The following is a 26,450-nucleotide window of genomic DNA, read 5'->3' on the forward strand; positions in this document are numbered from 1 at the left end:
CTGGCGGTGGTGGTCTCAGTGCAGTGCAGAATCAGTCCCACAGGCGCCACTGGTTTCAGATAAAGGGGTGGGAGGGAGCTGGGGGGAGACTGAGGCGACTCCTGAAGCTGCTGCTTGGACGTGGCAAACGTCAGTCCCCTCATTCCACTGGTCACACCTGATGCTGCCCAGGCAGGATGTGTCCCCCTCCTCCTGCCCAGGCAGGTTGTGTCCCCTCCTCAGAGGGCAGGGGTCCTTGGAGCCCCAGGCAGGGCCCAGGTGTAATCCCGTCCGGGGAGAGAATCATCAGAGACCCACCACCCACACCCCCGCTCCTGGGAAGCCACCCAGGGCTCCAGGCTGGGGCTGGGTGGCCAGGTGAGGAGGGGACACAGGCAGTGGGTAGGGGAGAGTCCCCCAAGCAAAGCCGAGGGGATGAGGGGGCCCATGGGTTGGAAAGAGTAATAGTCACAGCACCTCCCGGGCTCCTCCCACCCCAGCACCTACTGTGCCAGGCGCTCAGCGTGTTCTAACTCCTGAGATCCTTGCCCAGCGCCGGGGGTGGGCACAGTCTGGAGGAGCAGGAAGCACAGACCAGACAGGTCACAGGACCTGCCCGAGGTGTGCAGTGAGCAGAAGGGCCGGTGTGAGGCCCAGCGGCCTGACAGCACAGGTCACGCTCCACGGCAGGGGCTTGGGGCGTGGACGAAAGAGGTGTGGCTGGGGCCGCTCTGGGGGCCCGCCTGCCACGTTGCCAGCCTCCTCCACTGCCAGGGATGCGCCGGGCCACACGGGAGCCACGCTGGTTTGCCCGGCCCGCTGCCAGCCAGCTGTGTGCCAGGATGCTGACGGCCGGGGCCACCGCCTCCCATCTGTCTCTGCTCCCAGGTGGCGGCTATTTTTAGAGCCAAGGCTTCGCAGCCTGGATGCAAGCAAGGCTTCGGAGTGGTGGGCTGGGCTCGGGGGCGGGGGGCACCGCGGGGGGCCGGGCCAGGTCCACCTGGCTGAGAAGCCAGCAAGCTGACGGGGACGGGCTTCCGGGCTGGGGCCGGCTCTTGGAGGAGGAGGGTCACCAGGTCTGAGCCCGGCCGCCCGCGGGATTGCTGCCCCCTCTTCCCGCCGAGCACCCCTCTCTGTGCTTCCTCCCACCCTTGCTCCTTCCTTTCCCTCTGGAGACCCTCTGGTCACCTGGTCTCCGGGACGCTGCACCCCCTGCACCCCCACTCCGCTCCTGCTGTAACTTCCCCCGTGAGTTTGTCGCCAGCTGGCACAGCGTCGGTCTCACTTCAGGGCTGTCCCTGGGGCGTGGCACAGCACTGACACACAGTAGGTGCTCAGTGAACTTTTGTCGGGTGAGTGACTCACCGTCACACAGACCAGGAGGGTAACCTTCTTTCAACATTTCCCACAAGGCAGGTCTGCTGTGATGAATTCCCTGTTTTTGCTCATCTGAAGAAGTCTTCGTTTTCTATTCACCTTGGAAGAGAATTTTGCTGACTTCTAGATGGGTGTTTTTTTTTCATTCATCTCTTGAAATATTCCACTCCACTCTCCTCTTGCTTGCATGGTGTCTGACAAGAAATCCGCTGTGACATTCACCCTTGTTCTGTACGTAACGTTTCCCACTGACTGCGAGATTTTCTCTGTCTTTGGTTTTCTGCAGTTTCAAGGTAACGTGCCCAGATGTGGGGTTCTGCTGTGTTGTTGTCTTTATCCTGTTGGGTGTTCTCTGAGCTTCCAGGATCTCTAGCTTGGTGTCTGTCATTAATTTTTGAAAGTTCTTTGGCATGATTATTTCAAATATTTCTTCTGCTTTTCCTCCTGGTGTTGTTTTTTTTTAATTTTTAAAAGTTATTTATTAATTTATTTAGGCTATGCTGGGTCTTAGTTGCAGCACGCAGGCTTCTTAGGTGCGGCATGCACGCGGGATCCGGTTCCCCGACCAGGGATTGAACCCAGATCCCTGCATTGGGAGCGCAGCCTTACCCACTGGACCACCACGGAAGTCCCCCTCCTGGTGTTTCAATTATGTGTATTCTGCACCGTTTGATATTGTCCCACGGTTCTCTTTTTCCTCTTTTTGTTTTAAGTTAGGAATTTTCTGTTGATCTACCTTCAAGTTCGCTGATTCTCCTCAACCCTACTGGGCCAACTACCAAGCCCGTGGAAGGCGTTTTCGTTTTTGTCACACGTTGATTTCTCACATTTCCTTTTTCTTCTTTCTTAGAGTTTGCGTCTCTCTGCTTACATCACCCACCTGTCCTTCACACTGTCTGTCTTTCCCATTAGATCCCTTAACGTATTAATCATAGTTATTTTAAACTCCCCATGCCATAGACCTGGCCTCTGCCTCACGTCTGAGTCTGTTTTGACGCCTGCCTGGTCTCTTCAGAATGTGCCCGTCAAGGGCAGAGCACACGTGAGACCCCGGGGCCGCCGTGCACCCCGCGCTGCGCCTCCGCCCGGCTTTAATGGAGGTGACGTGGCAGCCTCAGCCAGGAAGAGCCTAGCGACCGGGGCTCAGTCCCTCAGGAATGGGGGTGTGGGCAAGCTGCCCAGATGGCAGAGATGCTCGTGACGGTGAAGGGTGCAGAGAGCGTGGTGTCCAACTCGGCTGAGATGGACTCAGTCTTCACTTCTTCTCTTAAAACTCTCCCCCCAAAACATGACCAACCACAGCTCAGCTGGGGCAAGTTTCCTGTAAGAGCAAGCAGACTCAGCAGCTCACAGGATGGAGGCTCTGTGCTCCCCAAACCCCGTCCTCAGGGCTGACGCGCTCGCCCTATCGGGGGAGGAGTAGTCCTGTCAACACTCTCGCTGCATGGAGTGTGGGGAGGGCAGGTGACAGAGCTGGGTGTCAGGCCCAGCCCTGCAAGCAAGCTACGTGGGCCTCAGGCAGGTGCCTGCACTGTCCAGGCCTCCGTCTCCTGTAAAGCGCGCACAACGGTGACGGTGCCGCCCACAGGCCCTGCAGGTGCACCAACACCTGGGGGGCTTTTGAGGGGAGATTTCTGTTACACCCGTGAGAGAAGGGGCTGAGGAATGGCGGCCTGCCCAAGTGAGGAAGAATGACACAGCAAGGGTACTGTTAGCAAAGCTGGGTGAGGAGAGACAGAGACAGAGGGAGAGAGGGGCGAGGGGCACTGGTTCATGCAGAGATCAGCCCCGTTACACGTGGGCAGGGGGCTGAACACCCCCGCTAGGCCTTCAGAGGGACTCAGAGGTGGGGAGGCCAGCCCTCCCTCTGGACCTCCCAATCAGAATGGCATACACTAAGGCTGGAGGTCCACCCTGCAGCAGCTCGTCCACTGCTCTGCCGACCGTGGGAACCTCTCGGGCAGCCTCAGCAGGTCGGGGGGCGGGGGGGAACCTGGCTGACACCCTCTCAAATCCTGGCCCACACCAGCTCTGTGTCAGACCCCAGAAGGAAGTCGGTCCTTGAATCGAGGGCAAGCAGCCTCAGTGAGGAAATTCATCCCCACGCAGATCCCACAGGAAGCTGCACGGCTGGCCCTTCCCAGGCTCACACCGGAGATACGACTGCGTTGGCCTGTGGCTGGGACCCGCCAGGAATGGGCACCGGGCCTGGGGGGCTGCCATCCAGGATTGTGTGCGCCTTGCAGCCCAGATCAGTAGCCTATTAGGGGCACCAGTGCGGTGTATTCAATCAGCACTGCTCTGACTCGGTCTCAAAATCCGTATTATTGGCCCAATGGAGTGTGACCGGCTCCTCCAGGGTCTGTCCAAGCCACTTGAGTGAGACTAATACGAAAGCTTCAAGCAGGCGGCCATGACAGCAGCGCCAGGGGCAGGGGCCTCAGGGCGCCCGCACTGCAGCCCCACCACCCAAGAATGCAAGCCCCTCGCCCACACCCAAATCGTGCCGCGTTGCCACATGCACTTACTCTCTGGGAAGCCAGGGCTGGCGCTGGGGTGAAATTCAGGGTATTTAACCGCTGTGGGTTGAACTGAGTCCTCCTCAAATCCATGTTGACGTCTCGACCCCAGCAGCTGTGAACGTGATCTTATTTGGAAACAGGGTCACTGCAGATGTAATTAGTTAAGATGAGATCATCAGGGTGGGTTCTCACCCAGTATGACTGGTGTTCTTATAAAAAGGGGAAATTTGGACACAGAGACAGACATACACACGGGGAGACATCACGTGAAGACAGAGGCAGAGATGGGGGTGAGGCTTCCACGAGCCATAGAACATCAGAGGCACCAGCAAACGCATGTAACACACAGGAGCAAGTAAACATTGGGCAGGGTAGCAAATGTATTTCCCACTATAGCTCATACTCAGAAAGGCTTGAAAGCCACGGATCTAGACAACTCTCAGAAAGATACCAGGATACTTGTTCTTCTGATTCCCATCTGACAGGGAAAACTAGGCTTCCAAGGAGTGGGTGAGACGGAGCTCCTGGGCCCCCTGGGTGGGGAGCCCTTGCACTGAGGCCCCCCAAGGGGTCTGCAGGACTGGCTGTAAGGGCAGGACCCCCGGGTTGCAGATCTGGTGCCTGGTCCCCCCGCTCAGGAAAGCGGGGCTGGCCTGTGTCCCACATCTCAGCCGTCTGGGGACCAGAGGGCGTGGATGTCTGGAGCTTAGAGGCGGCGCTGGGTTCAAATTCCAGCTCTATTGTCTCCTGCCTGGGAGACCGTGGCCCTCAGGGACAGAGGAAAGTGCCTTGAAAGGCGACGGTCCTCCTGCCCGCCCACAGCCCCCATGGAAAGCCAGGGCGCCGGCCAAGGCCATGCTCTCCTCCACCTGGACACAGGTCTCCCACCTATCCAGTGGAGGGCGGACGCCTGGGACTTGGCCTCAACGGCCCGTATCCCTCTGGGCAGGCCCTGGTTCCGACCAGCCATCCAGACCCGAGTCTGGGGCTGCCGCTCACCTGGCTGTCCCTGGCACTGAGCAGGTGGGGACCACAGGAGCGCCTGATGGGTGGGAAGAGGCAGGGCCACCACCTCTCAGGCCTCAGCTTTCTCCTCCGGCCATACTGTTATTTCTTCCTTTGGTTACGTCCAGACTCCAGCCCCTTCTCAGCCCCCAACACCTCTGCCTCCTTGTCCAGCCCCATCCTGGAACTCCTGAATGATAGCCTCTGTGCTGGTCTCCCCACGTCCGCCACTGTCCTGGGGAGGAAACAGCTGGCGTTTTCCTTTCTCTTCCCCTCTTGAAATAGGACCAGTAAAGATGTTCATAACATGAGGTAGACGGGTCTTGATGTGAGTCTCAAAGCAAGAAAGAAGCAGTTGTATTTGTCTAGTTCCAACCCTGTCTTAGCAAAGAGCTGCAGGAGGTGGGGGAGGGGCAGGTGGCCCCTGGGGAGAGCTCTGGGCAGGGGGCAGCGCAGGTGCAAACGCCCCCAGGTGGCCTGCCTGTTGCTCGGCCGCTGTCCACCTCCTTCCAGAGCAGCCCTTGGCCCTGTCCCCGCTTTAACCCCATGGTGGGCTGACAGGGGGCTCAGGGCAAAGGGACCCAACTGGACCCGGGGGTCCCTGCTCCCCGCCGGTGGGTGAGGCTCTTTGTGGGTCCTGCCCTGGGACGCTCCTCCTGGTCGGCGGGGGGAGCCAGCCCCTTCCGGGGTGGGGGCGTGTTTTGGCCACAGGCTCCTGGGCCCAGGAGGGGCGGCGGAAGGGGGAAAACAGGCAGCAGGTGCCGCTTCTAACAGCCTTGACGGGCTGCCAGTTGCCTCTGAGATCCAGAGCACATCTGCGCTCATCAGTTGGCCAACAGATGGGCCCCGGTTTAATATTTTTGGATTCGGTTACACTTGGGGGCCGATAGGAACCGTACAGAGTGCAGGTGTGTGAGCAGAACAGCATCCTGCGGCGGGGCGGGGCGGGGGCACGGGGACGCGCTCGGGGCCAGTGGCCGGGAGCCTGGCTGCAGGCGCTCCAGGTGCCCCTGGGGAAGCAGCCTCACTCTGCACCTCGGGTTTGGCTGCGGGCTTTGTTATAAGCTTCTCGCAAAGCACAGGCCGCGGTAATTCCCCCATCCATCCCGGGAGTGATAGCACCAGTCAGCAGGGCTGGGCCGGGGAGATAAATTTGGAGCGAGGCAGAGCGGGGCTGGGCAGGGCCAGATGGCTGGTGTGGCCGCTCATGTTCCCGCCAGCAACTGCTCTTGTTACTTAATCATGTCACGGGCAGGAAAGCACCCACCCCCATTCCTAGTATCTCTGGGGCCACCTTTGCAGCTGGCCCCGGGGGAAGTTCCCAGGAACTGAGATAAGGCTGCCGGATGCGGCCTTGGACTTGGAGCTCCAACCAGGACCCCGCAGACAGTGACCCCACGGCGACTGTTTGGGACGGGGAGGTGGTGCCGACCAGGTGCCTGGGGGACCCTGGCAGGAAGACGTTCTGTAGCCGAGGTCCCGGGCAGGGCAGCAGTCACAGGCCCGCCCTGCCCGGGCTCTTCCTGAAGAGAACATCTTGCTTCCTCTCACGCCTGTTATCTCCAGCTGACGATGGGGAAACTGAGGCCCAGGGCAGCCAGGGAGCCTGCTCAAACCACAGCCCAGCAGGCCGGGGCTGCAGACACTGTGGGCGAAGCCGTTTGCTTCACCAGCCTACGGTGTTGCGTCCCTCATGGGCCCGATGGTCTTACAAGACCCGCCTCACTCTGCAAATTCTCCTGTTCATAAGGCGTCACCTGTCTCCCGGGGCCCCCACAACCGCAGCTGTGTGGGAGGTCCTCACGGGGTGGGCCGGGGGAGGCCTCGGGAAGGAGTCCCTGCCCACGGGCTGCAGTCCAGCTGGAAAGGAAGACTCACACGTGGTAAACACACACATACATGTAACCAGACTGAGTGCACGCTGGCCTCCCGGGCCTGGTACAGGGGAGGCTGCAGTTCACGTACTCCTTCACTCATTCATTCGGCGAGTAGCAATACTTATTGATCACCTTCTGTCGGCCAGGCACGGCTCCAGGGGCAGGGGACACTGGTGAGGAGACAGACGCCTGCCCTCCATAAACACAAATATCAGTATGTGGTGCGTGAATTAACAGCTAAAGGAACCAGGGGACTCTTCATTTGAAAAGCAAAAGTTGAGATTTTTCAGGGCAAACAATAAAAGCTAACCTCTTTGGGGCTCTTCGTAGGTGGCAGGCAACAGGAGGAAGGCATCGCTGAGGGTCCCTTTTGTGCTGAGAAGGGGCAAGGGCTCCCGAGGGTGCCCAGCAGCAGGCGGCGTCCAGCCGGGCAGAGGGAAACGCCCGTCCGGCAGGGGGTGCACCCAGGACGAGAAGAGCACCTCTACTCTGTAGATGTGAGTGCACGCCTCGGCCCCTGGAAACAAGAAGCGACTCATACCTCGTCTGTGTCCCAGCAGAGCAGCCCTCAGCCCCTCACCAGGACAGGCCCCTCAGCCCACTGTCACCACTCTAGGCTGTGTGGCCCACGCCCAGGTCCACTGTGAAGGGCCCAGGGCACTGTCACTGAGGCAGGAGCCTGGGGTCACCCCCTCGACACACCCTTGGCCTCCTACGGGTCTGGGTGCTGCACACCAGCAGGGCCAGCCCTTCTCCCTTCTCTCCTAAACCCACCCTCTCCCAGCCTCGGGGAAGCTCCTTCTCTCCTCCCCAGTCCTGCCACCCCTGCCTCCTCTGAGCCCTGGCCACTCCCCACCCCCAAGTGCACATGGCCAGCTCAACCCCTCCCAAAGGCAGGGACCTCACAGGATGTTCCCAGCCTCCCTTGCAGCTAGGCACAGCCACAGTTTAGCCAACAAGCTGGAAGGGGAGAACTGCCTGAAAATTTCTGGGAAAGATTTTCCTCCCTGGCTCCTTTTCTTCCTTTTTTTGAATGCAGCGGTCACAAGCTGTGATCGTTGCAGCTAGAGCAACCACCTTGGAACCATGAGGCAACAAGCCAGCACTCAGGGGACGGCAGAGCACGAGGATGGGAAGAGCCGGGGTCCCTGATGACATCATCGGCTCACGGCACCTAATCCAGCACCACCTTCTCCAGTTCCAGAAAATATATGTGACTGTCTGTTAAACCACTGTTGGCTGGACATCCTGTTACTTGCAGCTGAAAGCATCCCAGGAAGTGCAAGGCTTAGTACCCGTGAACCCCCAGGCTGGACCTGGTCCACCGCCAGCCCTGCTTAGAGGCCAGTGGAGGAGAGAGAGAACCTGAAGATGAGGCCAAGATGGCTCTGCCACTCACTGCCTGGTGACCTTGGGCCAGTACTGAAACGACCCCCACTGGGCTTCTGCGTCCCCGTTTGAAACGGGAGGGGGCCCAGCAGCCTCCCTCCCGACCCTGAGCCCCCTCCAGTGCACCTGTCTGGAACCACTGCCCCGAGCCATCTCCGAGGGCTTTGCCGGCTCACATCACCCATGACCCCACAGCTCTAGTAAGGGAGGGCTGAGCTGGCTGTCGGGGAGGCGCGTGGTGGGCATTCTAGGCGAGAGGACGTCATAAAGACCGCGCAGAGCCACAGCCTGGAGAGGCACACAGAGGTGGCTTGATCGGGGCCTGGATGGGAGCTGAGGAACCAGTGAAAGGTGGTGAGTGGAGGCCCCCAGCCCCAGCCCCGGTCCAGGCTGAGTCCTGACACTGCTCCCGGGCTCCCAGGCTGCCCTCGAGCTCTGCTGGGAGGAGGCTGGTCTGGTAGGGGGAGGAGCGGGAGTCCCGGGGTCCTCCCTGCATCCGGGGAGGCGGCCGAGCCCTCCTGCACCCCTGACAGGCCATGGGGTTTACCCGCGGGGCCACACCTGGCCCCTCCCCTGGCCTGGGTCAGAGCCACGAGGGAGGAAAGGTAACCAGACTGCTCCCGGGGCGCCGGGCGTCCCAATGCCCCCATCTCACCCTCACGCCCCACTGGGCGGATGGGGAAAGTGAGGCTGGGGAGGCGCAGCCGCCCCCAGGGGCCAGGTGGAGCCTCCCCTTCCCCCCACGCCCGCGGAGCGAGGAAGGGGGGCAGCTGAAGAGGCGCCAGATGGCCCAGATTCCCGGCTTCCGCAGAGACGCCCGGGAACAAGACCTCCTCTCTCAACTCCTCTCGCAGCTGAAAATATTTACATCCAAATACGTCCCAATGCGCCATATTTTTGCCTCAAGCCAGCCTGGGAGTCCGTCCCCGCCACCTGGGAGGCGGCGACGCCTGGGTAGGGAGGGTCTTGCCTTCCAGGGGAGCTGACGAGTCTTACCAGAGGCCAGGATGAAGGAGCGCGGGCCTGGTAGGGAGCCCAGAAGGGACCCCGGGGTTCTGAAAGGCCGGCCTCGGGGCCCTTACGCTAGCAGGGGGATCTGCTCAAGAGCGCTTCCCACAGGAGACGCGAGAAAAGCACCTCCTCCCAGCGAGCCAGGGCAGCACTCCGCTTCCCTCCCGCGAGACTGCCCTCCAGCGAGACTTCCCACCCGCGAGACTTCCCACCTGCTAGGTTGCCCTCTCGCGAGACTGCCTTCCCGCACACCCAAGTAGCGCAAAACGTGGGTTGTTTTGCTGCTCTTCGGCTCGCGGTGTCCTCCGACGGGTAAGGCGGCACCTGGCCTCACTCGCCCCGGCTCCCCAGCACAGAGAGTAGCGTCCAGCTCCGGTAGGTGCTCAGTAAGTGCATGTGCAAAGCACAGACCGCTGAGTGCGTGGGAAGCTCACGCAGACCACTGGCCTCTGGCTTCCCGTCTGTGAGATGGGAATAACCAGTGACGCGGCCACGCCTTGCCTGGGCTGTGCAACAGGCTACGGTGGACGGCAGACTGAAAGCAGCAAAATTGTGTCCTCTCCGAGTTCCGGAGGCAGGGAGGCCAGAATCAAGGCGTCCACAGGCTGCGCTCCACCTAAAGGCTCGAAGAACAGATTATGGGCTGCATTGTGTCCCCACAAAATTCGTAGGTTGAAGCCCTGACCCCCCAGTACCCCAGAATGTGACTGTATTTGAAGATGAGGTTGCTGGGGTGGCCAGTGTCCTTATAAGAAGAGGACACTAATCCACAGACGCTGGGACTGCAGACACGCAAACCTGGACGTGGACGTTTACAGCAGCTTTATTCCCAATCGACAAAACTTGGAAGCAACCAAGATGTCCTTCGAGGTGAATGGATAAATAGACTGTGCTTCATAATAAATAGACAGTGGAATATTACTCAGCACTAAAAAGAAATGATCTGTCAAGCCATGAAAAGGCATGGGGGAACCTTAAATGCAAGTTACTAAGTGAAGAAGCCAATCTGAAAAGGCTACAGACTGTGATTCCAACTCTGAAACATGCTGGGAAAGGCAAAACTATGAGATGGTGAAAGGATCAGTGGTGGCGGGGAGTTGGGGGGAGGGAGGATGAACAGGCAGAGCACAAAGGACTTTCAGGGCAGTGAAACTACCCTGCATGAGACTACGATGGTGGATACAGGTCATTATACACTTGCCCACACCCACGGAATGTACACCACCGAGAGTGACCCTGGTGTAGACTGCGGACTCTGAGTGATGGTGGTGCAGGTCCATCAGTTGTAATCAAGGTACCACCTGGCAGGGGTGAGATAATGGGGGAGCCTGTGAGTGTGAGGGGGCAGGGGCTCGATTTTTCTGTAAACCTAAAACTGCTCTAAAAAACAGAGTCTATTTAAAAGAAAAAAACCTGGCGCACAGAGCTGACCTCCTAGTGGAGGGACAGGCAATAAACAACATGAATGAGTAAAGCTTCTCTCCCTTGAGCTAGTGCCCAAGGGGCAGGAGGGGGAGGAGAAAAGGGGGCAAAAAGTGAAAAACGACATCGTTCCCAGTGGAGAGGTTTTCCTTTTTTATTCTTTCTGGATCAAACACAGCCTCAGGTCCACTGGGCTCATGCCTCATGGCCTCACAGGAAATGCGTTTAGAGCTGATTGCTGAGATGCGGGGTAGACACTGGCTCCTCTGCAGGCGGGCAGCTCGAGGGACGGGGTGGGGGGTGCCCAGGACGCGGGAAACCTCAGCCCAGAGTCAGAGAGAAACCAGGACCTGCCGGGGCCTACCCCACCCTCCACCTGGGGCTCCTCAAGGGGAAAGTGGCCTCGGGGAGGGGCCTTCCCCTTTGCAGCTTGGCTGCTCAAGGGAGCAGGGTGGGCAGCTCCCCACAGCCCAGAGGGCGCGCTCTGCCGGCAGGCAGGCAGGTCCCCAGGAGTGTTGGGGTCACGCCGAGGTGACACTCTTCCCTTCTGAGCCTGGGTTTCCCATCCCTCGGAAGGGACGGCCTTGCCCGATGCCGCTGGAGGGGGTGGCTGGTAAGCAAAGAGACTAGGGGTGGGGCGGTGAGGGGCTGGGGTCCTTGGTGCAGTGGGACCCTCGCCCATCCCGCCCGGCTCCCCCAGCCCCGCTCTGGGTCTGACTGGACCCAGCGCGGCCCCACACCCCGGCCCCGCGCACCGGCTGGTGACGTGGGCAGCCTGCTGAGCCTCTCGGAGCCTCTTGGTGACGGTGACAGGTATTAAGTTCAGGTGCTGACTGAGGAGACGTCTCAGCGCTGAGTCAAGGGGACTTGGCTGTCATCACTGTCCCTGCCAGCACTCTGTTTCCATCCTCACGCTCTGTCCTCACTGGGCTCAGCCCAAAGCCCCAGGCCTTCTCGTCAAGCAAATGCAGTTCAGGACAAGAGGAGTGGGCATGGCCCCCCGCCACTCCACACCCACCTCCAGGTTCGGGACGTGCGTGCCGCCCAGCCACAGGCCACAGAGCCCCGGTCCCCCGAGGGCACTACACCAGGCCCCTGGCTCCCAGAAGCTGGGCCTGGGGCACGCCCTTAGTGGGCCGGGTCTCTGAAGGCAGACCACTTAGGGTCTTGGGCCCCGTGACCCACCTCCCCTGAACCAGCCACACAGCTGGGGTCAGGGGTTGAGGAAAGCTGGTCTGTCTTCCTTGGAGGGTGTGTGGCGCACAGGTGGGGAGTAGCGTCCTGAGGGCTTCCCCTTCTCCTGCCAGTGAGTGTGCCGACTGCCCCAGAGCCCAGCCTCATGTGCAGGATTTCCAGGCATCAACCCAGGATGCAAGTGGTCCTTCTCCATGGCTCTGTTTGCTCAGTGACACCCTGACTAGGGACTGGCGGGCAGGGTGTCCAGCCCTGGGCTGGCCCCTCCTGTCTGCCCCAAGTGAGCCCATGGGGGCAGGTTTTCTCCTGCACCATCCCTGTTGACCACCACCATCTGGCCACACTTCACTCTGGACCTGGAAGCAGAGGTTGGCCTCCAGCCAGGCACTGGGTCCGGGGGTGCTGGTCTGTCTTGGCTCACGTGTAGCCCACATCTCCCCATCTGGCCTCCTCTGGGGCTGCCTTGTGACTCATATCCCTCTTTTGGGTGCTTTGTGACTGGGACTGTCGCCCCTGTGAGTCCCAGTACCTCCTCTCTAAAGCGTGGCTGGCATGAGATTTGCATAGAATCATGTTTCCACTAATCCATCCATCAGTCACCCATCCATCTACCCACCCATCCCTCCCTCCATCCCTCCATCCATCCACCCATCCACCCACCCACCCATCCATCCACCCATCCACCCACCCATCCATCCACCCACCCATCCATCCATCCATCCACCCACCCTCCCATCCATCCATCCATCCACCCATCCCTCCCTCCACTCTCCCATCCACCCACCCACCCACCCTCCCATCCACCCATCCACCCACCCACCCTCCCATCCATCCATCCATCCACCCACCCTCCCATCCATCCATCCACCCATCCACCCACCCTCCCATCCATCCATCCATCCACCCACCCTCCCATCCACCCACCCTCCCATCCACCACCCAACCACCCACCTACCCACCCTCCCATCCACCCATCCACCCACCCACCCTCCCATCCATCCACCCATCCACCCACCCTCCCATCCACCCACAAACCACCCACCCACCCACCCTCCCATCCACTCTCCCATCCATCCACCCACCCACCCTCGCATCCATCCATCCATCCATCCACTCACCCTCCAATCCATCCATCCACCCAGCAGTCATGGGGGCTCCTACAGGATAGGAGAGGAGGCGGAAATAAGACACCCAGCCCGATGGGCTTCCCTGCCCACCTCCACCCAGTGTCATCTCACCACTGAGCCCCGCTGGCCTCCCTCCAGCTCTCTGGCCATCCTACAGAATCCTGAAAGCCTGAAAATGTGACCGCCTCAGGGCCCCTCTATCTGGAATGCTCTTCCCTTCACTTCCCCAGGGGCAGCTCTTAATTGATCCCTCAGACACAGCTTCCAAATCACCTCCCCTGATTGCCCCACGGGCCACATCAATTGGGACTTTTTGGTTGAATGTCTGCCTCCCGTAGGGGAGAAGGTCCCTCACCCCCTGCCCCCCGTCCAGCGGTGGGTGCTGGCCGCGGTGGCCTCTGGAGGGAGCAGCCCCACCCGCTCGTGCAGCCACTCCTGCTGCAGTCACTTCCTCCTCGGGTCCTTATCTCCCGGGCCGCCCAGCTCCGAAAGCCACCGCCAACGTCTGCTTCCCCACAAGCCCCAACTGCCCGGCCTGGGGGGAGCGGGGAGCAAGCAAGCACCCTCGAGGTGGCCACCAAGGCCAGGCGGCCCCCGCTCCCCACTCGTGGGCAACTTGCTTTTCTTTCAACCCAACCTCTGTCAGCCCCTCTGATCAGAAAACCAGGCAGGATGAGACGCCTCCTCACGAAAGTGGAAGTGGCCCATCTGGGGTGCTCCCTGCAGGTGCAAGCGCCCCGAACGACTGCCCAGAGCCGGGGTGGGGGCTGCCTTCACAGGGGAGGGGCCTGTGCCTTCCCAAGACCCTCTCGCTTCCCAGTTCGCAGAGGCCCCACCGCTTGCAGCCTGGAAAACGGGGCGAGGCGAGAACCCCAGCACCAGTGCGGGTGACAGCTGCACCGCCGACCCCGAGGCAGGCCGTGCCCGGCGTCCCCCGCGGCGTCTCCTCCCGGAACAGTCTGGGAGCTGGAACCACTGTGATCAGGGTGTCACACACGCCGAGGAAACTGGCCAGGGTGACCCTGAATCCCACCCTGACTGAGAGCAGGGGAAGCCAGGAGAGGCCGTGAGGACAGTGGCGAAGCCAGGGACTGGCCCCTGGCTCCCGGCACCCTCCCCTCCACCTGAACCCTGGGGCCCCGGGGCAGTGCACCCTGAGGGGACATGCACATCGCAGCCCCTTCCAGGAACAGACAGGGTCTGTCCCTGCCTGGACTGTAGAGGGACGCCCACCTGCTGTGACGGTGGCCTCTGGGGAAAGAGCGGGAGGCACTGGTAGGGGTTCTTACTTGCTGCCCTGCGCCTCTGCACTGCTTGGACTGCTCCCCACGGGCAGGAATTACCTACAATCCAATTCAGTTCTGTCGGAATAGCACAGAAACCTGTGCATCAGCCCCGGGTCTGCGGGCTGCATGCCTCTGGCCTGTCAGAGGCCCTGAGACTGCGGCCGAGGTACAATCCCCAGGGACTGACTGCCAGGCCAGTGGAGGGCGAGGGCCACACTTCGAGGGGTCTTCCCACGGCGGTCACCACCTTCACCAAGCGGCCGTTTGAGTGACTGTGAAGGGCCCCGCCTCCCCTGTGCGGGGTGCCGAGTGGGGAGCGGGGTCTGGGACACCCGCTTCCGGGCTGAGTGGTCACAGAGGGCCCTGACCTTGTTTCTGGCGTCCGTCAGAGTGGGGAGCAGCCCGAACCCCCCCCCAGCAAATTCCACCCGTGAGCCCGAATCGGCACTGTTCCCCAAGGCGTCCATCGGGAAGTGGGGGAAGGGTCCCTGAGGAGCCCCCAGCCAGGAGGCCAAGCCCAGAGAGGGGGTTAGCCTGCCCAGCCTGGCGGGCAGTACTTCCAGGGTGGGTGGGGGCAGGACCCTCAGGCCGCGAGGGGAAAGCCCTGAGTGGAGGGGAGTTGGCCAGAGCGGCGGGACCGGATCAGACCAGGGCTAACCCAGAGGTCAGGTTCAAGGTTACAGGCGATGCCCTTGAACAGTTGGCCCTGGGCAGGCGGCCCTGGGGGAAGTCTGGCTGAGGGCAAGAGAGGGCAGAGACCCCCAGACCAGCCCAGGCTGAAGACAGGGCCAGGCCAGAGGGGAGACAGGTGGGCTGGGCAGCGTGGGAGTTGGAGGCTTGGCCAGGATGGACATTGCCCCCATGCTGCTGAGCTGCGCCCCTGCCCAGGTCAAGGAAACACACCCAGCGGGCCAGGGCCAGGGCCAGGGCCAGGGTGGGTGGGGTGTCACCGGCCGGGTGGTAGGAGGAAGTTGTTGGAAAGTCAGGACGGAATGGCCGTGAGGGAAAGCCGGGCAGGGCTGGGCCCAGATGGTTCCTGTTGAGGAAGCAGTGGGCACAGCTGCACGACTCTTCCTGGCCTGGCCACACTATCACAGCGACACAGCTGGCTGCCTCGCTGCAGGCTGCAGGCGACCTCCCCCACCGGCGCGTCCCCAGGCCCGCCCCGCATCACATGAGCCCCTGAGGCCGCCCGCCCCTTCCCCAGGCCGGCGGGCAGCGACTGCTAGAAGGCCCAGAGCGGTCTGGGGGACAGAGACCTCTGGCTCAGAGAAGCCCAGGCTGGCTGAGGCCCCTGTCTTTCCCTCGAGGGCTCACGAGGTCGGGAAGGACGCCCAGGGCCGTGCTCAGGCCCGGCTCCCGCCAGCAGCAGGATTCAGTCTCCTGGACCCACCTCCAGCTCCATGTCCCGTGTGTCCCCCGTGCTGGAGAGTGGGCTCATGGCACCCACCAGCTGCTCAGCGCCTAGGGGTCCCAGGAAGGGCGGCCCAGGTAAGGGGATGGGGCAGGGGGAGGGGCGGCCCGAGCAGGTGGCGAGGCTGTGACACCTCCACGCTGCCGCCTGCCTGGCCCTGTTGACTCACCCCCACCGTGAGCGCGGCCTCCCACCGGGCACAGGCCCGCACAGCTGGGGCAGGTGGCCGGGGAGGACCCGGCAGGTGCCAGGCCGGTGGGCAGGCCCCACCCAGAGGCAGATGCTAGAGGCGGGGGCGGCTCAGTCCTCTAAGAGGGGTGGGCTCTGTCAGCCTCAGGGAGCAGGGCCCCGGAGTCAGCAAGGAAGAAGGTGTGCAAACTGGTGGGGACCCCTACGACTTGGAGGTCGGATGAGGAAACTAAGGCCAGATAGAGAGGGCCTCGCCGAAGGCCCCGGGACAGAGTGATGGTCCAGGACCTGGCCCTGGGCCCCAGTGAGGAGCGGCCCTGCCAGGGCGCCCACCCAGTGGAGCCAGTGCCAGGGAGAAGTGGTCACATGGGGAGGACCTCCTATGGGCTGCTGACTGGGGGGTGCAGGAGGCCGTGGCCCTCCCTGACACCCGACCCCAGCTGCAAGGTCGCCTGCCCGGCTCTCCCAGGACTCGGGAGCCAGCAGGGCTGTAGGCAGGTGGCCCCGCTCCCCAGCCACAGCCACGTGCCCACGGTCCCAGGAGCACAGAGTCCCAAGTCTCACTGCGGAGTGCAAGCACGCCCTGCCACTCACCCTGGCACCCCGACCCCAGACATCCCATCTCCCCTGCGGAGGGACCGCCTCCCCTGGGCAGGTCCCCGAGGGCCAGCTCCCTGCACAGGCTCTGCCAGGCACTCAGCACATCCAGGACTAGAATCCCGGGTGTGCAAGGCCCGCCTCTCCACACAGTAACGAGCGTGCTGCTGGCTTCTCCCGAGTGTGGGTGATTCAAAGACATCGCCAGGGAGGCACCAGTCACTGGCCTGGGACACGCTCGCCCTGCCCTCGGGCTGGCCAGAGGCTACAGTCCCACCCAGCTCCAGCTGGGCCCCACACAGCTGCCCCTCCTTTCCCAGGGTGGCCCCGCCTGACCCCACTGTTCTGGGACCACTCCCCCCTCCTCACCTGGGGCCGGCCCCTCCTCGTGTCGGCCTCAGTTTCCTCATGTGTCAGGCCCTGTCCTTCTGCCCACTGACGGGGTCAAGGAGCGGCTTCTCAGAGGCGGGGGAGGGAGGGGGAGGCAGACGAGACTGCTGGCTGCTGTGTTTGGATGGTGGAGTGCCAGCCCGTGCAAGGGGTTTGAGGCCAGGAGACACGATGGGCCCTCTGCGCGCGTGATGTCTCCTGCGGTGCTGGCCGGGCTGCGGGCCCTTGGAGAAGGTGGTCCGGGTGGGCCTCCGCTGCAGGATCCCAGCCGCCCCAATGGGGCACTTCTCACTTGGGAGGCTTTGCTGGGAGGAGGGAAAGCAGTGGCTCATGCATTTGACTGGGGGCTTGCCTGGGCACGGGGGTCCCAGCCCTGGGACACTGGCTTCTAGGAGCTCACGGCCCATCGTCTCTAAATCCCCTGGCCCCGGGTGATAGGCACAGCCACACATCCTGCTCCCCAGGTCTCCTTACGGGGGCAGATGCTGGGCCGTACAGTGCCAGGCATCACCACCGGGGGAAGTGGCAGGTGGAGCTGGGCTGGAGGGAGCCCATGGGGGCTGGGGCCCGGGGAGCCTGGGGACTGGGGACGGGCCCGTGGATCAGTGCTGCTCCGTCCTGCAGGCTTCCCACGATCCCGTGAAAACCTTTGAGACCCTAAATGTTAAGTAGCGCCCAAACCACAAAAAGAACAGTAAGCAGTATCTTCTGAAGCTGAGCCTGTCCCTCTGGAGAACAAACGTGCGTGAACCCTGCGGCTTCCCTCTTGCTTAGCAGGAGGCGGGGCGGGGCTGAGGGTGGGGGGGACGGCAGACCTGCTGGTGTGGCCGTGGCAGAGGGTGGGGATCCGTCAGGACCCCACAGTGCGGTGGGGCCGCCGGCAGCAGGTGGGAAGGAGCGGCGCTATTTAGTGCTGAGTGTTCACTGCCCTCAGATTTACTAGGTGCCAGGCCTCCTGGCGGTGCTTCGAACGTCATGGTACATGACTCTTTGAATTATGGTTTTCTCGGGGTATATGCCCAGTAGTGGGATTGCTGGGTCATATGGTAGTTCTATTTGTAGTTTTTTAAGGAACCTCCATACTGTTCTCCATAGCGGCTGTATCAATTTACATCCCCACCAACAGTGCAAGAGGGTTCCCTTTTCTCCACGCCCTCTCCAGCATTTATTGTTTCTAGATTTTGTGATGATGGCCATTCTGACTGGTGTGAGGTGATACCTCATTGTAGTTTGGATTTGCATTTCTCTGATGATGAGTGATGTTGAGCATTCTTTCATGTGTTTGTTGGCAGTCTGTGTATCTTCTTTGGAGAAATGTCTATTTAGGTCTTCTGCCCATTTTTGGATTGGGTTGTTTGTTTTTTTGTTATTGAGCTGCATGAGCTGCTTATAAATTTTGGAGATTAATCCTTTGTCAGTTGCTTGCAGCTCTATTTACAATAGCCCAGAGATGGAAACAACCTAAGTGCCCATCATCGGATGAATGGATAAAGAAGATGTGGCACATATATACAATGGAATATTACTCAGCCATAAAAAGAAACCAAATTGAGTTACTTTTAGTGAGTTGGATGGACCTAGAGTCTGTCATACAGAGTGAAGTAAGTCAGAAAGAGAAAAACAAATACCGTATGCCAACACATATATATGGATTAAAAAAAAAAAAGTCATGAAGAACCTAGGGGTAAGACAGGAATAAAGACACAGACCTACTAGAGAACGGACTTGAGGATATGGGCGGGGGGAAGGGTAAGCTGTGACAAAGTGAGAGAGCGGCATAGACATATATACACTACCAAACGTAAGGTAGATAGCTAGTGGGAGGCAGCCGCATAGCACAGGGAGATCAGCTCGGTGCTTTGTGACCACCTAGAGGGGTGGGATAGGGAGGGTGGGAGGGAGGGAGACGCAAGAGGGAAGAGATATGGGGACATATGTATATGTATAACTGATTCACTTTGTTATAAAGCAGAAACTAACACACCATTGTAAAGCAATTATACTCCAATAAAGATGTAAAAAAACAAAAAACGGTGCTTCCACTGCAGGAGGCCAGGGTTCCGTCCTCGGTCGGGGACTAAGGTCCTGCGTGCCGTGCCCAGCGGCCTTAGATTTATTAGGTGCCAATTGTGTGCACTAGAAGCTGGGCTCCCGCAAACAAGAGGTGGGAACCAGGACACCAGCCGGGCTGCCTCAGGCAAAGGAGGTTCGGGGGCAATGCCCCGTGACCACCCCCGGGGGAGAAACTGAGCCAGCCCTGTTAAGTGTCACCTAAGAGGGACAGGTGGGGCCCAGGTGGCAGATTTCCAGGGAGACAGGGAGTGTCCCATCACCGGAGGGTCCAGGCAGAGGCAGCTGGGGCCTTAGGGGATGTTGGGCGAGATCCCATGGAGAGCGCTGTCCTGGGAGCCTTGGGTCGCCTGGTCCCAGGGAGTGGGGTTCAGAGGTCAGCACTGTCACCAAGTGGGCTTGCCCTCCCTCTCCCCCATCCTCATCTTCCCCCTCCAGCTGCACCCCCCCCCCCCACCACAGGCTCTTCTCTGGAACGTTCTCTGCCTGGAATGCCCTTCCCTGTTGTATTAATTTCCTGGGGCCGCTGTAACAGACCACCGCAAACCAGGTGACTTACAACAGAAATCTACTCCCTCCCTGCTGTGGAGGCCAGAGACTGAAATGAAGGGGTCGCAGGACTCGGCACCCTCCAGAGGCTCTGGGGGAGGGTCGTTCCTGCCTCTTCCAGCTCCAGGGGGCTCCAGGTGTCCTTGGCTGGCGGCCACGTCCTTCCAATCTCTGTTCCCGTCTTCCCATGGCCTCTCCCCCACGTCTCTGCCTCTTCTCCTCTTCTTATAAGGACAGTTGTCTTTGGATTTAGGGTGACCATTCCAGATGACCAGAGCTCCGACCGTCCCTTCTGCATTCCAGGCAGCAGGGTTGGGGCGAAGGTACCCACAGCCTGCAGCCAGCCACCTCTGTCACAGCCAGGGCCAGGGCTTGGGCACGTGGGCTCCAGCTGCCAGGGGGCCCAGTGGTGCATCTGGGGCCGCGTGGTGCAAAAGGGGAGCCAGGCTATCAGAAGCCCACATGGTCTCCCAACTGCCCACTGCCCCATTTTTCATTCAGCCGAGGCCCCTGGGACATGCTCAGGGCTGTCGAGAGACGGTCAGCTATGGACGCTGGGGAATTCGCACAGGGAGGGCCCGGGGCTTCTGGGGTTGGCGTGTGCGTGCAAGGACGGCAGAGTCCACAGCCCCTCTCTACGATGCGGGAGTGGGGGCAGAGCCCCACGGTGACCATCCATCTGCGTCTCTGTGCAAAGTACTGCAAGTGCTTTGTCATCTGGTTTCTTCTGTACCGTCGTCCCGCTCAGGATGGCAGTCCTGTCCCTGCTTTGCTCACACTCTGCAGGGCCTTCTCCCCCTCCTCAGGCCTGTCCCCACGTCTTGTTGACCACATGGTGCTGGGGGCTCCTGTGTCAGGGTCATGGCTTAGGGCTGCCAAGCCCCACGTGCTGCTGTGACTGCCATCTCAGAAGAAGATACCGAGGTTCTGAGGGGCACACAGCAGGCGAGAGCAGAGGTGTGATTGAACCCGGCTCTACTGACCCTGCAGGACCGATGGAGTGGGGGCCTATTTTGGGTGGAAAGCGGGCCCTAGACACCCTGTCAGATCAGTTGGTCCTGGCAGGAAACTGCTAGCACGACCGCTGGGCAACGGAGTGTGGACTGTGGGATGAGGAACACTTACACAGGTCAAACAGAGCAGCCAGGTCAGCACAGGAGTCTGGGGGCTGATACAGCCTGACCTGAGGGGTGAGAGGGGAGAAGGGGAGGGAGCTGAGAGGGGCCAGGAGACGAGTGGAGTGGGCTGAGCCCCGGAGAGTGGACGGCAGGGCAAACACCCACGTCCTCCTTCCCCACCCCACATCTCCTGGGCCTGACCGGTCCCGGGCCAGCCTCCAGGGCACAGAGCAGGGGAGCAGGGGTGCAGCTCTGGGGCAGACGGAGGCTCTGGACTGAGTCCCCATCCCCCCATGTCCTGTGTCAGGACCCAGAACAAGTCTGGGGAGAGAGGATTCCACTCCCCGCCAGGTCCTGGGAAGAGTGGGGCTCCCTAACCCCCCTGCCCCGGGGTAAATGTGGAGCGTTCTTTCCCTGAGACCGCAGTTTCCATGCTGTCCCTATCGCACAAGCCTTCTGGGGGCAGCCAGCAGGAGGACACCGGCCACCCGTGTCCTCCCCACCCATCAGACAGCAAAACTGAGCCTCAGAAGACAGAGCCGCAGGGTGGGGTGATGCCCAGGGGACAGGGTGCAATCCAGGCCAGCTTCCTGAAGGAAGTGGTCCTGCGGGGGCGGCGGGAGAAGGCAGAGACTTTCACTTCTTGAAGCGTCTTGACTGAAAAGAAAGGCACTGGTGCTAACCTCTCACACCTTCACTTCCGTGACTGCAGTGGAGGAGGGAGAGGCCAGGGCAAAGAGGGGCCTCCCTTGGACTCCGTGATGGGGCCAGAGGTGACGCTGCAGTGGTGCTAATGAAATTCCCATCGTTAAACCCCACCTAGGTCACACTGGCACAGCCAGGGCTGGCAGACACCCTGGGCTGGGCAGTGACCGTCAGAGTGCAGCCCAGGATGGAGGTGGCCTCCGTGGGGACCCCATCCAAAGGTCTTCTGGGGGCGGGGTGGGGAGGGTTGACAGGCTTTTCTCGTGGGGCTCTGGGGAGTCACTTTGTCATTCCGCCGTTTGCAAGAGTGAGCCCAAGAAAAGGCAAGTGAGATCACCTCTAGCCTGTGTGCACGCCCCCGGGGGGGGGGGGAGCTTCCCCCACCCCGCGTCCTGTCACCCCCTCCCGTGCCTCCCTTCAAGTCTTTGCTCCGGTTACCCTCCCCTCCCCTGGCACACGTGCACTCAGTCCTCCTCTCTTGCTGTTTTCTCCTTCACTTATTGTTCCCTCCTACAAGGGGGCGGCTCAGGGTTACTACCTCTTCACCATCCATCTCCCGGGCATGCTGGCTCCTCTGCCTGCTCGCCATGGCACACTCAGCGCCCAGAGCTGTGCTGCCGTGGTGCCCGGCACCGGGAGGTGAATGCATCCCGTGTCCAGATGACTTGACCACCCCGCACACAACAAGCCTGCTGACCAGCACAGGGGCTGTGGGGAGTGGCTGCGTTGGTCTCCAGATTCTAGATTTGCCATCACAGCCACTGTCAGACAGGACCTGAGGCCCAGAGATGGGGGCAGACTGCCAGGGGTCACACAGCAAGCAGGGCCGGGGCTCAGAGTTGGACGCGGACCTAGCGGCCCCTCTCAACCCCTCCCAGCCCGAGGGCCTCTCCCCTGCAGCCTGAGGCATGGAGGGTACCAGACCACCTGCCCTCCCATCTTCTCTCACCGCGTCCTCTGCAGGGGGACACAGGGCCCAGAGAGGGGATGTGACTGCCAAGGCCACAGGCTGCAGTCACAGGACGCCCCAGGTGGGGTGGTCTATGAAGAGCAGACATTTATTTCTTGCAGAAGAGGAGGCTGGCCATCCAAGGCCAGGGTGCTGGCAGGTTTGCTGTCTGGTGACAGCTCCCTGGTCCATAGCCCGCTTGCTCCCCACCCTAAACAGCACTTCCGGGAAAGGGCCAGGGAGGGGGCTGGGGAGGGCCAGCGGGCAGAGGGTGATGCTGACTGGAGGAAGGGGCAAGCACCTCCGGCCATCCCAGCGGGTTCCGTTGCCTTGGAAACACCGACCTGCTGAAGTCCTCTGTCCCAGGCATGGAGGAACAGCCCCCGCTTCCTGCCCCCGTCCCAGCGCCCACTTGGCCACAGGACCCTGGTGGGGCGTTTGTGCCCTCGCCTACCTGGCCCTGGGGCCAGGGGCCTGAGCATGCACGCACCCCTCCCCCGGCTCCTGAGCCGGCAGGCGGCCCCTCTGCTCTGGGCGGGAGGGCTCAGGTGGCACTGCCAGGAGCTGGGCAATCCTTGGGTGATGAGTGGGTTGTGCGCAGGAGGCCTGCTCCTTGGGCAGCAGAGGCTCCCTGAGTAGGCCATGACCTCGGATGCAGCCCCCGGGGCAGCGACAGTAGCAACCCAGGAGGGTCCTCCGAGGTTGTTCCCTGAGAACAGGCTGCAGGCCTTGAACAAGCGGGCAGAGGGGACGGGCCACTCCATCCAGATGCCTTCCTGGCCCTGGGCACAGCTTCTAACCAGGAACCCTTGAAAGGCATCATTGGCCTGGCTGTACAGATGAAGACAAATCAGAGGGGTCAGGAAACCTGCCCAAGGTCACACAGCAAGTCACTAGCAGGGCTGGGGCCTCCCTGTCTGCCCAGCGCCCTCCCTGGGAGGAAATGCAGTTGAGGTAGGGCCTCAGGAAAGGGACCGCTTTTGCGCCCATCATTCCCCATGTGGGAGCTGCACCCAGCAGTCCAGACCCTTAGCTGAACCCTCTGAGAGCCTACAGTGGGTCTGCTGGCTCTGCACTAGGGAGCCCAAGGCAGGTGCCGTCTGGCGCCCCAGCTGACACCTGGATCGAGCGCTGCCCCAGCTGATGCCCGCAGAGCCACCGCCGGGCCTGGCCCTCGGGGCAAAGCCCTGTGCTGCCTGCTGCTCTGAAACCTTTGGAAGCGTGGGCCGGGCCTGCCCCAGGTTAATACCCCGTGTTGAAGCGCCCGGGCCTTCGGAGGGCCCAGTCCGTGCTGCCGAGGTCTCGAGGAGGGTGTGGCCTCCGGGTGTGGCTTTCACTCCACGTGTGCAGAAACGGGTCCCTTCCTGAGAGGAAGCAGCGTCCGGCCACCTGCTCCGTGGGGCTCACAGCCTAGAGGGGCCGGGGTACGAAGGCGCACACGTCAGGGGGCAGAGGGTGAGGCCTTGCAGGTGGCCCGTCCTCGCCCTAGAGACATGGCCAGTGTCCAAGCTGCCCTGGGCCTAGGCAGAGGGGGCACCCGAGGGCCTGGCCCTCACGCTGCCCATGTCCCTTCCCTGGGCCTCTGGAGCTTCACAGACGCTGCAGGGGAGGGACATGAGGTGCAGGGCCAGGAGACCCGAGAGGGACGGGAGGGGTCTGCGTAGCCTGGCTCCCCCGATCTCAGTTTGCTCGTGGCAAGGGCAGCCGGTTGGACCAGATCATGGCCGGGAGGGGAGGGCTGGGCTGGGAGCCAGCTCCACCACTCACCCCGGGACCCAGCAGGACTGTTTCCTCGTCTGTGACATGGGGGTGGCATCCAGCCCCCGAGACGCTGGAGGATGGTGGGGGAGGACCCCGGCACCTACCTAGCCCTCCCCAGGTCCAGGCCTGCCTTTCTCGCCCCCCACTCGGATCCTGGCTGCGACCCCCTGCCTGCACCCGCTCCCCGGCGAAGGGCCCTCGCAGGGGTGAAGAGGGAGCCCCGTGGAAGGAACTGGGGATTCACCCGCCCTCGGACTCCCAGCGCTTCCTACTTCCCTCCCAAATTGGGGTGCATTTTGAGTGAGTGGAAAGCCCCGACCTCACAGGGCCTGGGAGGGGGCAGCGCGGTGGGAGGGGAGACAGTCAAGAGGGGTGCTGGAACCCTCGCACCTCAGGCCAACTTCAGAAACGGGTCCCCTCTGCTGAGCTCCGGGACTGGGGCGGCAGGGGTCTTCCCACAGCTGGGTCCTCTTATTAAGAGAAAAGATCTAAGGTTCCAGCCTCGCTCTGGGCAGAGTGGCCGGCTCGGACACGGGACCACAACACCCAGACCCTGGAGCTCAGAGAGGTCACAGTTTGCCGAGGGGTCCCTGGGCCTACCTCCCCAGGACGCTGCCTGCCGCCGCCAGCCCCCCACTACTGGCCGCACGCCCACTCCTGCCTCAGGGCCTCAGGACAGGAGACATCCTCCCCCTGGAGGCTCAGGGCACCCGGCCCCTGCCTCTCCCTTCCTGTTTCTCAGGAGGGGGGTATGGCCTTGATGTACCCCCAGCCCTGGATAGATGGACACGCAGACATCAGACTCGTTCCCACCCCTCCACCACCACAGCGTTTTCTAGACCCAGGGTCAGGACCCGACATCCTAAAAGCAGGTGACAAAAAATGCAAGTCAGAACAGTATCGCTCCCATTCATGGCCCCCAGGTGTCCCACCCTGAAGTCCTCCGGGGCTCAGGAGGCCGGCTGAGAGGCTCTGCTTGGCCCTGGCCCCTCAATCGGGGCTTCCTAGTCTGCGGTGCAAGGGGCTGTCCCCACCTGGGGGGCTCTCCGGGCGGGGGCTGCCACCCGGAGCTGCAGGGCAGAGAGCACAGCTGGCTCGAGGGGAGATGGGAGCAGGCGGCTTCCTGTGGAAACCGAAACTGCCAGGTGCTTCCCTCCGTCCCGCGGGGACCGAGACAGCTGGACCCGGTCCTGCAGCCCTGCCCCGCTGAGCTGCCTCTCCTTCAGGCAAATGCCCGAGGTCCAGACTGTGCTTCTCACCCGTCACCGCGACAACTGGGCCTCAGGTCACCACCTGCCCCTCACCCTCAGCCCAGAAAAGGCCCAGCGGCCCCGAGGCTCTGCCACCCCCTGGGGCTGCCCGTCCAGCCTGAGCCACCCTGGCGCAGGATTTCAAAGTCTTTGGGCAAAAGCAGGATGCGAAATACCTGAGTAATCTTTAACTTGAATACACGCGAGGATGATGACATTCCAGATAGATCAGGTTTACCAGGACACAGCATTAAAGCCAGTTGCCCTGGCTGCCAGAATAGGAAACACTTCGCCCGCGGCTCGTGTCCATTTCCTACTGGACGGACTGCTGAGCCCACAGGAAGCAGGAGACAGAAGGGACAGGTCTGGTCGTTGCCCGCAGCTGGGCCTCCGACGCGCCGCCCGCTCCTAGCATCCCGTTGTCTCCTGGCCCACCTTTCATTTAAATCATGAAAGAATTCGCCCAGGCCGGGAAAACCCCATCCCGAGTCAGACGGGCGAGCTGAGGCTCCGCTCCGGAGTCTGCTCCCCCATCACCACTTCTTCTTAAAAAGGAATCGCTATAGATCCCGTGCCCCCTGCCCATGCTGCAGCAGCAAGACGGGACCAGAAATCCCTGAAAGCCAGGCTGCTGGGCCTGGACCCAGCTCAGGGTGCCCTGCGAGGTCCCCAAACTCGGACCCACGTCGTCATGTGTAAAATGCGGACGGTGTCACACGTCAGCCCTGGGAGCCGCCCACCTGTGGAACCGTCCAGAGGACTGTTTTTATCTGTTTGTCTCTTTCCCAGGTACATTGCGATTTTCTGCTTTAAATTGTTACATAGGAGTATCACGTTCTGCGCATCTTCTGCAATTTTCTGTTTTCTCTCCACGATGATACGTAACACTGGATCCGTGCAGGCGCTGCCTGCGTTGCCCTGCGGCCCCATGAGTCCCCACGAGCCCAGGCAGTGGGAGGGTAGGACCTCAAGGAGACCCCACCTGGCTCCCGTTGAGAAAGGCCTCTCGACAGCCACGTGTCCAGAGTCATGTGGGGTGTTTCTGGAGGTCATGAAATCTCCCTATGGCTCCTGGGGAGGCCCAGTTCACTGAAACTAGTGTGGGCGGGGGCGAGGCACCGGCACCTGGGCGGGCCTCAGCTCGACCTAGTCCGACCCTTTCTGAACGTGGACTCAGCGTCATCCCGGGTGAGGCTGTGGTGGGGAGTCCAGCTGTGACGAGCAGGGGGAGAGGCCAGTCGGTGTGTGGCCCCCTCGCTCTGCACCATC

At 61.5% G+C, this 26,450-nt stretch overlaps 1 protein-coding gene and 2 long non-coding RNA genes across 4 annotated transcripts in view; 2 read left to right on the forward strand and 1 right to left on the reverse strand.

Moving 5' to 3' along the window:
• Nucleotides 1-734: 734 nt before the first annotated feature.
• On the forward strand, nucleotides 735-7,989 carry LOC113627322 (uncharacterized). Of its 2 annotated transcripts, none has more exons than XR_003435515.1 (3): nucleotides 735-927; nucleotides 7,091-7,257; nucleotides 7,800-7,989. It is a non-coding gene; the product is annotated as an uncharacterized LOC113627322 (long non-coding RNA). The 2 variants fall into 2 exon arrangements; XR_003435514.1 differs by having other exon boundaries at nucleotides 737-867.
• Nucleotides 7,990-10,728: 2,739 nt separating this feature from the next.
• On the reverse strand, nucleotides 10,729-14,305 carry LOC113627323 (uncharacterized). The gene is made up of 3 exons (XR_003435516.1): nucleotides 14,137-14,305; nucleotides 12,895-12,933; nucleotides 10,729-11,532 (listed from the first exon to the last, which is right to left on the reverse strand). It is a non-coding gene; the product is annotated as an uncharacterized LOC113627323 (long non-coding RNA).
• A 1,009-nt stretch (nucleotides 14,306-15,314) lies between these two features.
• CBFA2T3 (CBFA2/RUNX1 partner transcriptional co-repressor 3) overlaps nucleotides 15,315-26,450 on the forward strand; it is an 83,040-nt gene continuing 71,904 nt past the window's right edge. Inside the window, exon 1 of the mRNA XM_027118965.1 lies at nucleotides 15,315-15,680. Coding sequence (XP_026974766.1) covers nucleotides 15,593-15,680 — 88 coding nt within the window. The 5' untranslated portion in view covers nucleotides 15,315-15,592. The remainder of the gene's footprint in view (nucleotides 15,681-26,450) is intronic.

This window comes from Aethalodelphis obliquidens, unplaced genomic scaffold, assembly GCF_003676395.1.
Source record: "Aethalodelphis obliquidens isolate GAN/ISIS:26980383/991018 unplaced genomic scaffold, ASM367639v1 scaffold20, whole genome shotgun sequence".
Lineage (NCBI taxonomy): Eukaryota > Metazoa > Chordata > Mammalia > Artiodactyla > Delphinidae > Aethalodelphis > Aethalodelphis obliquidens.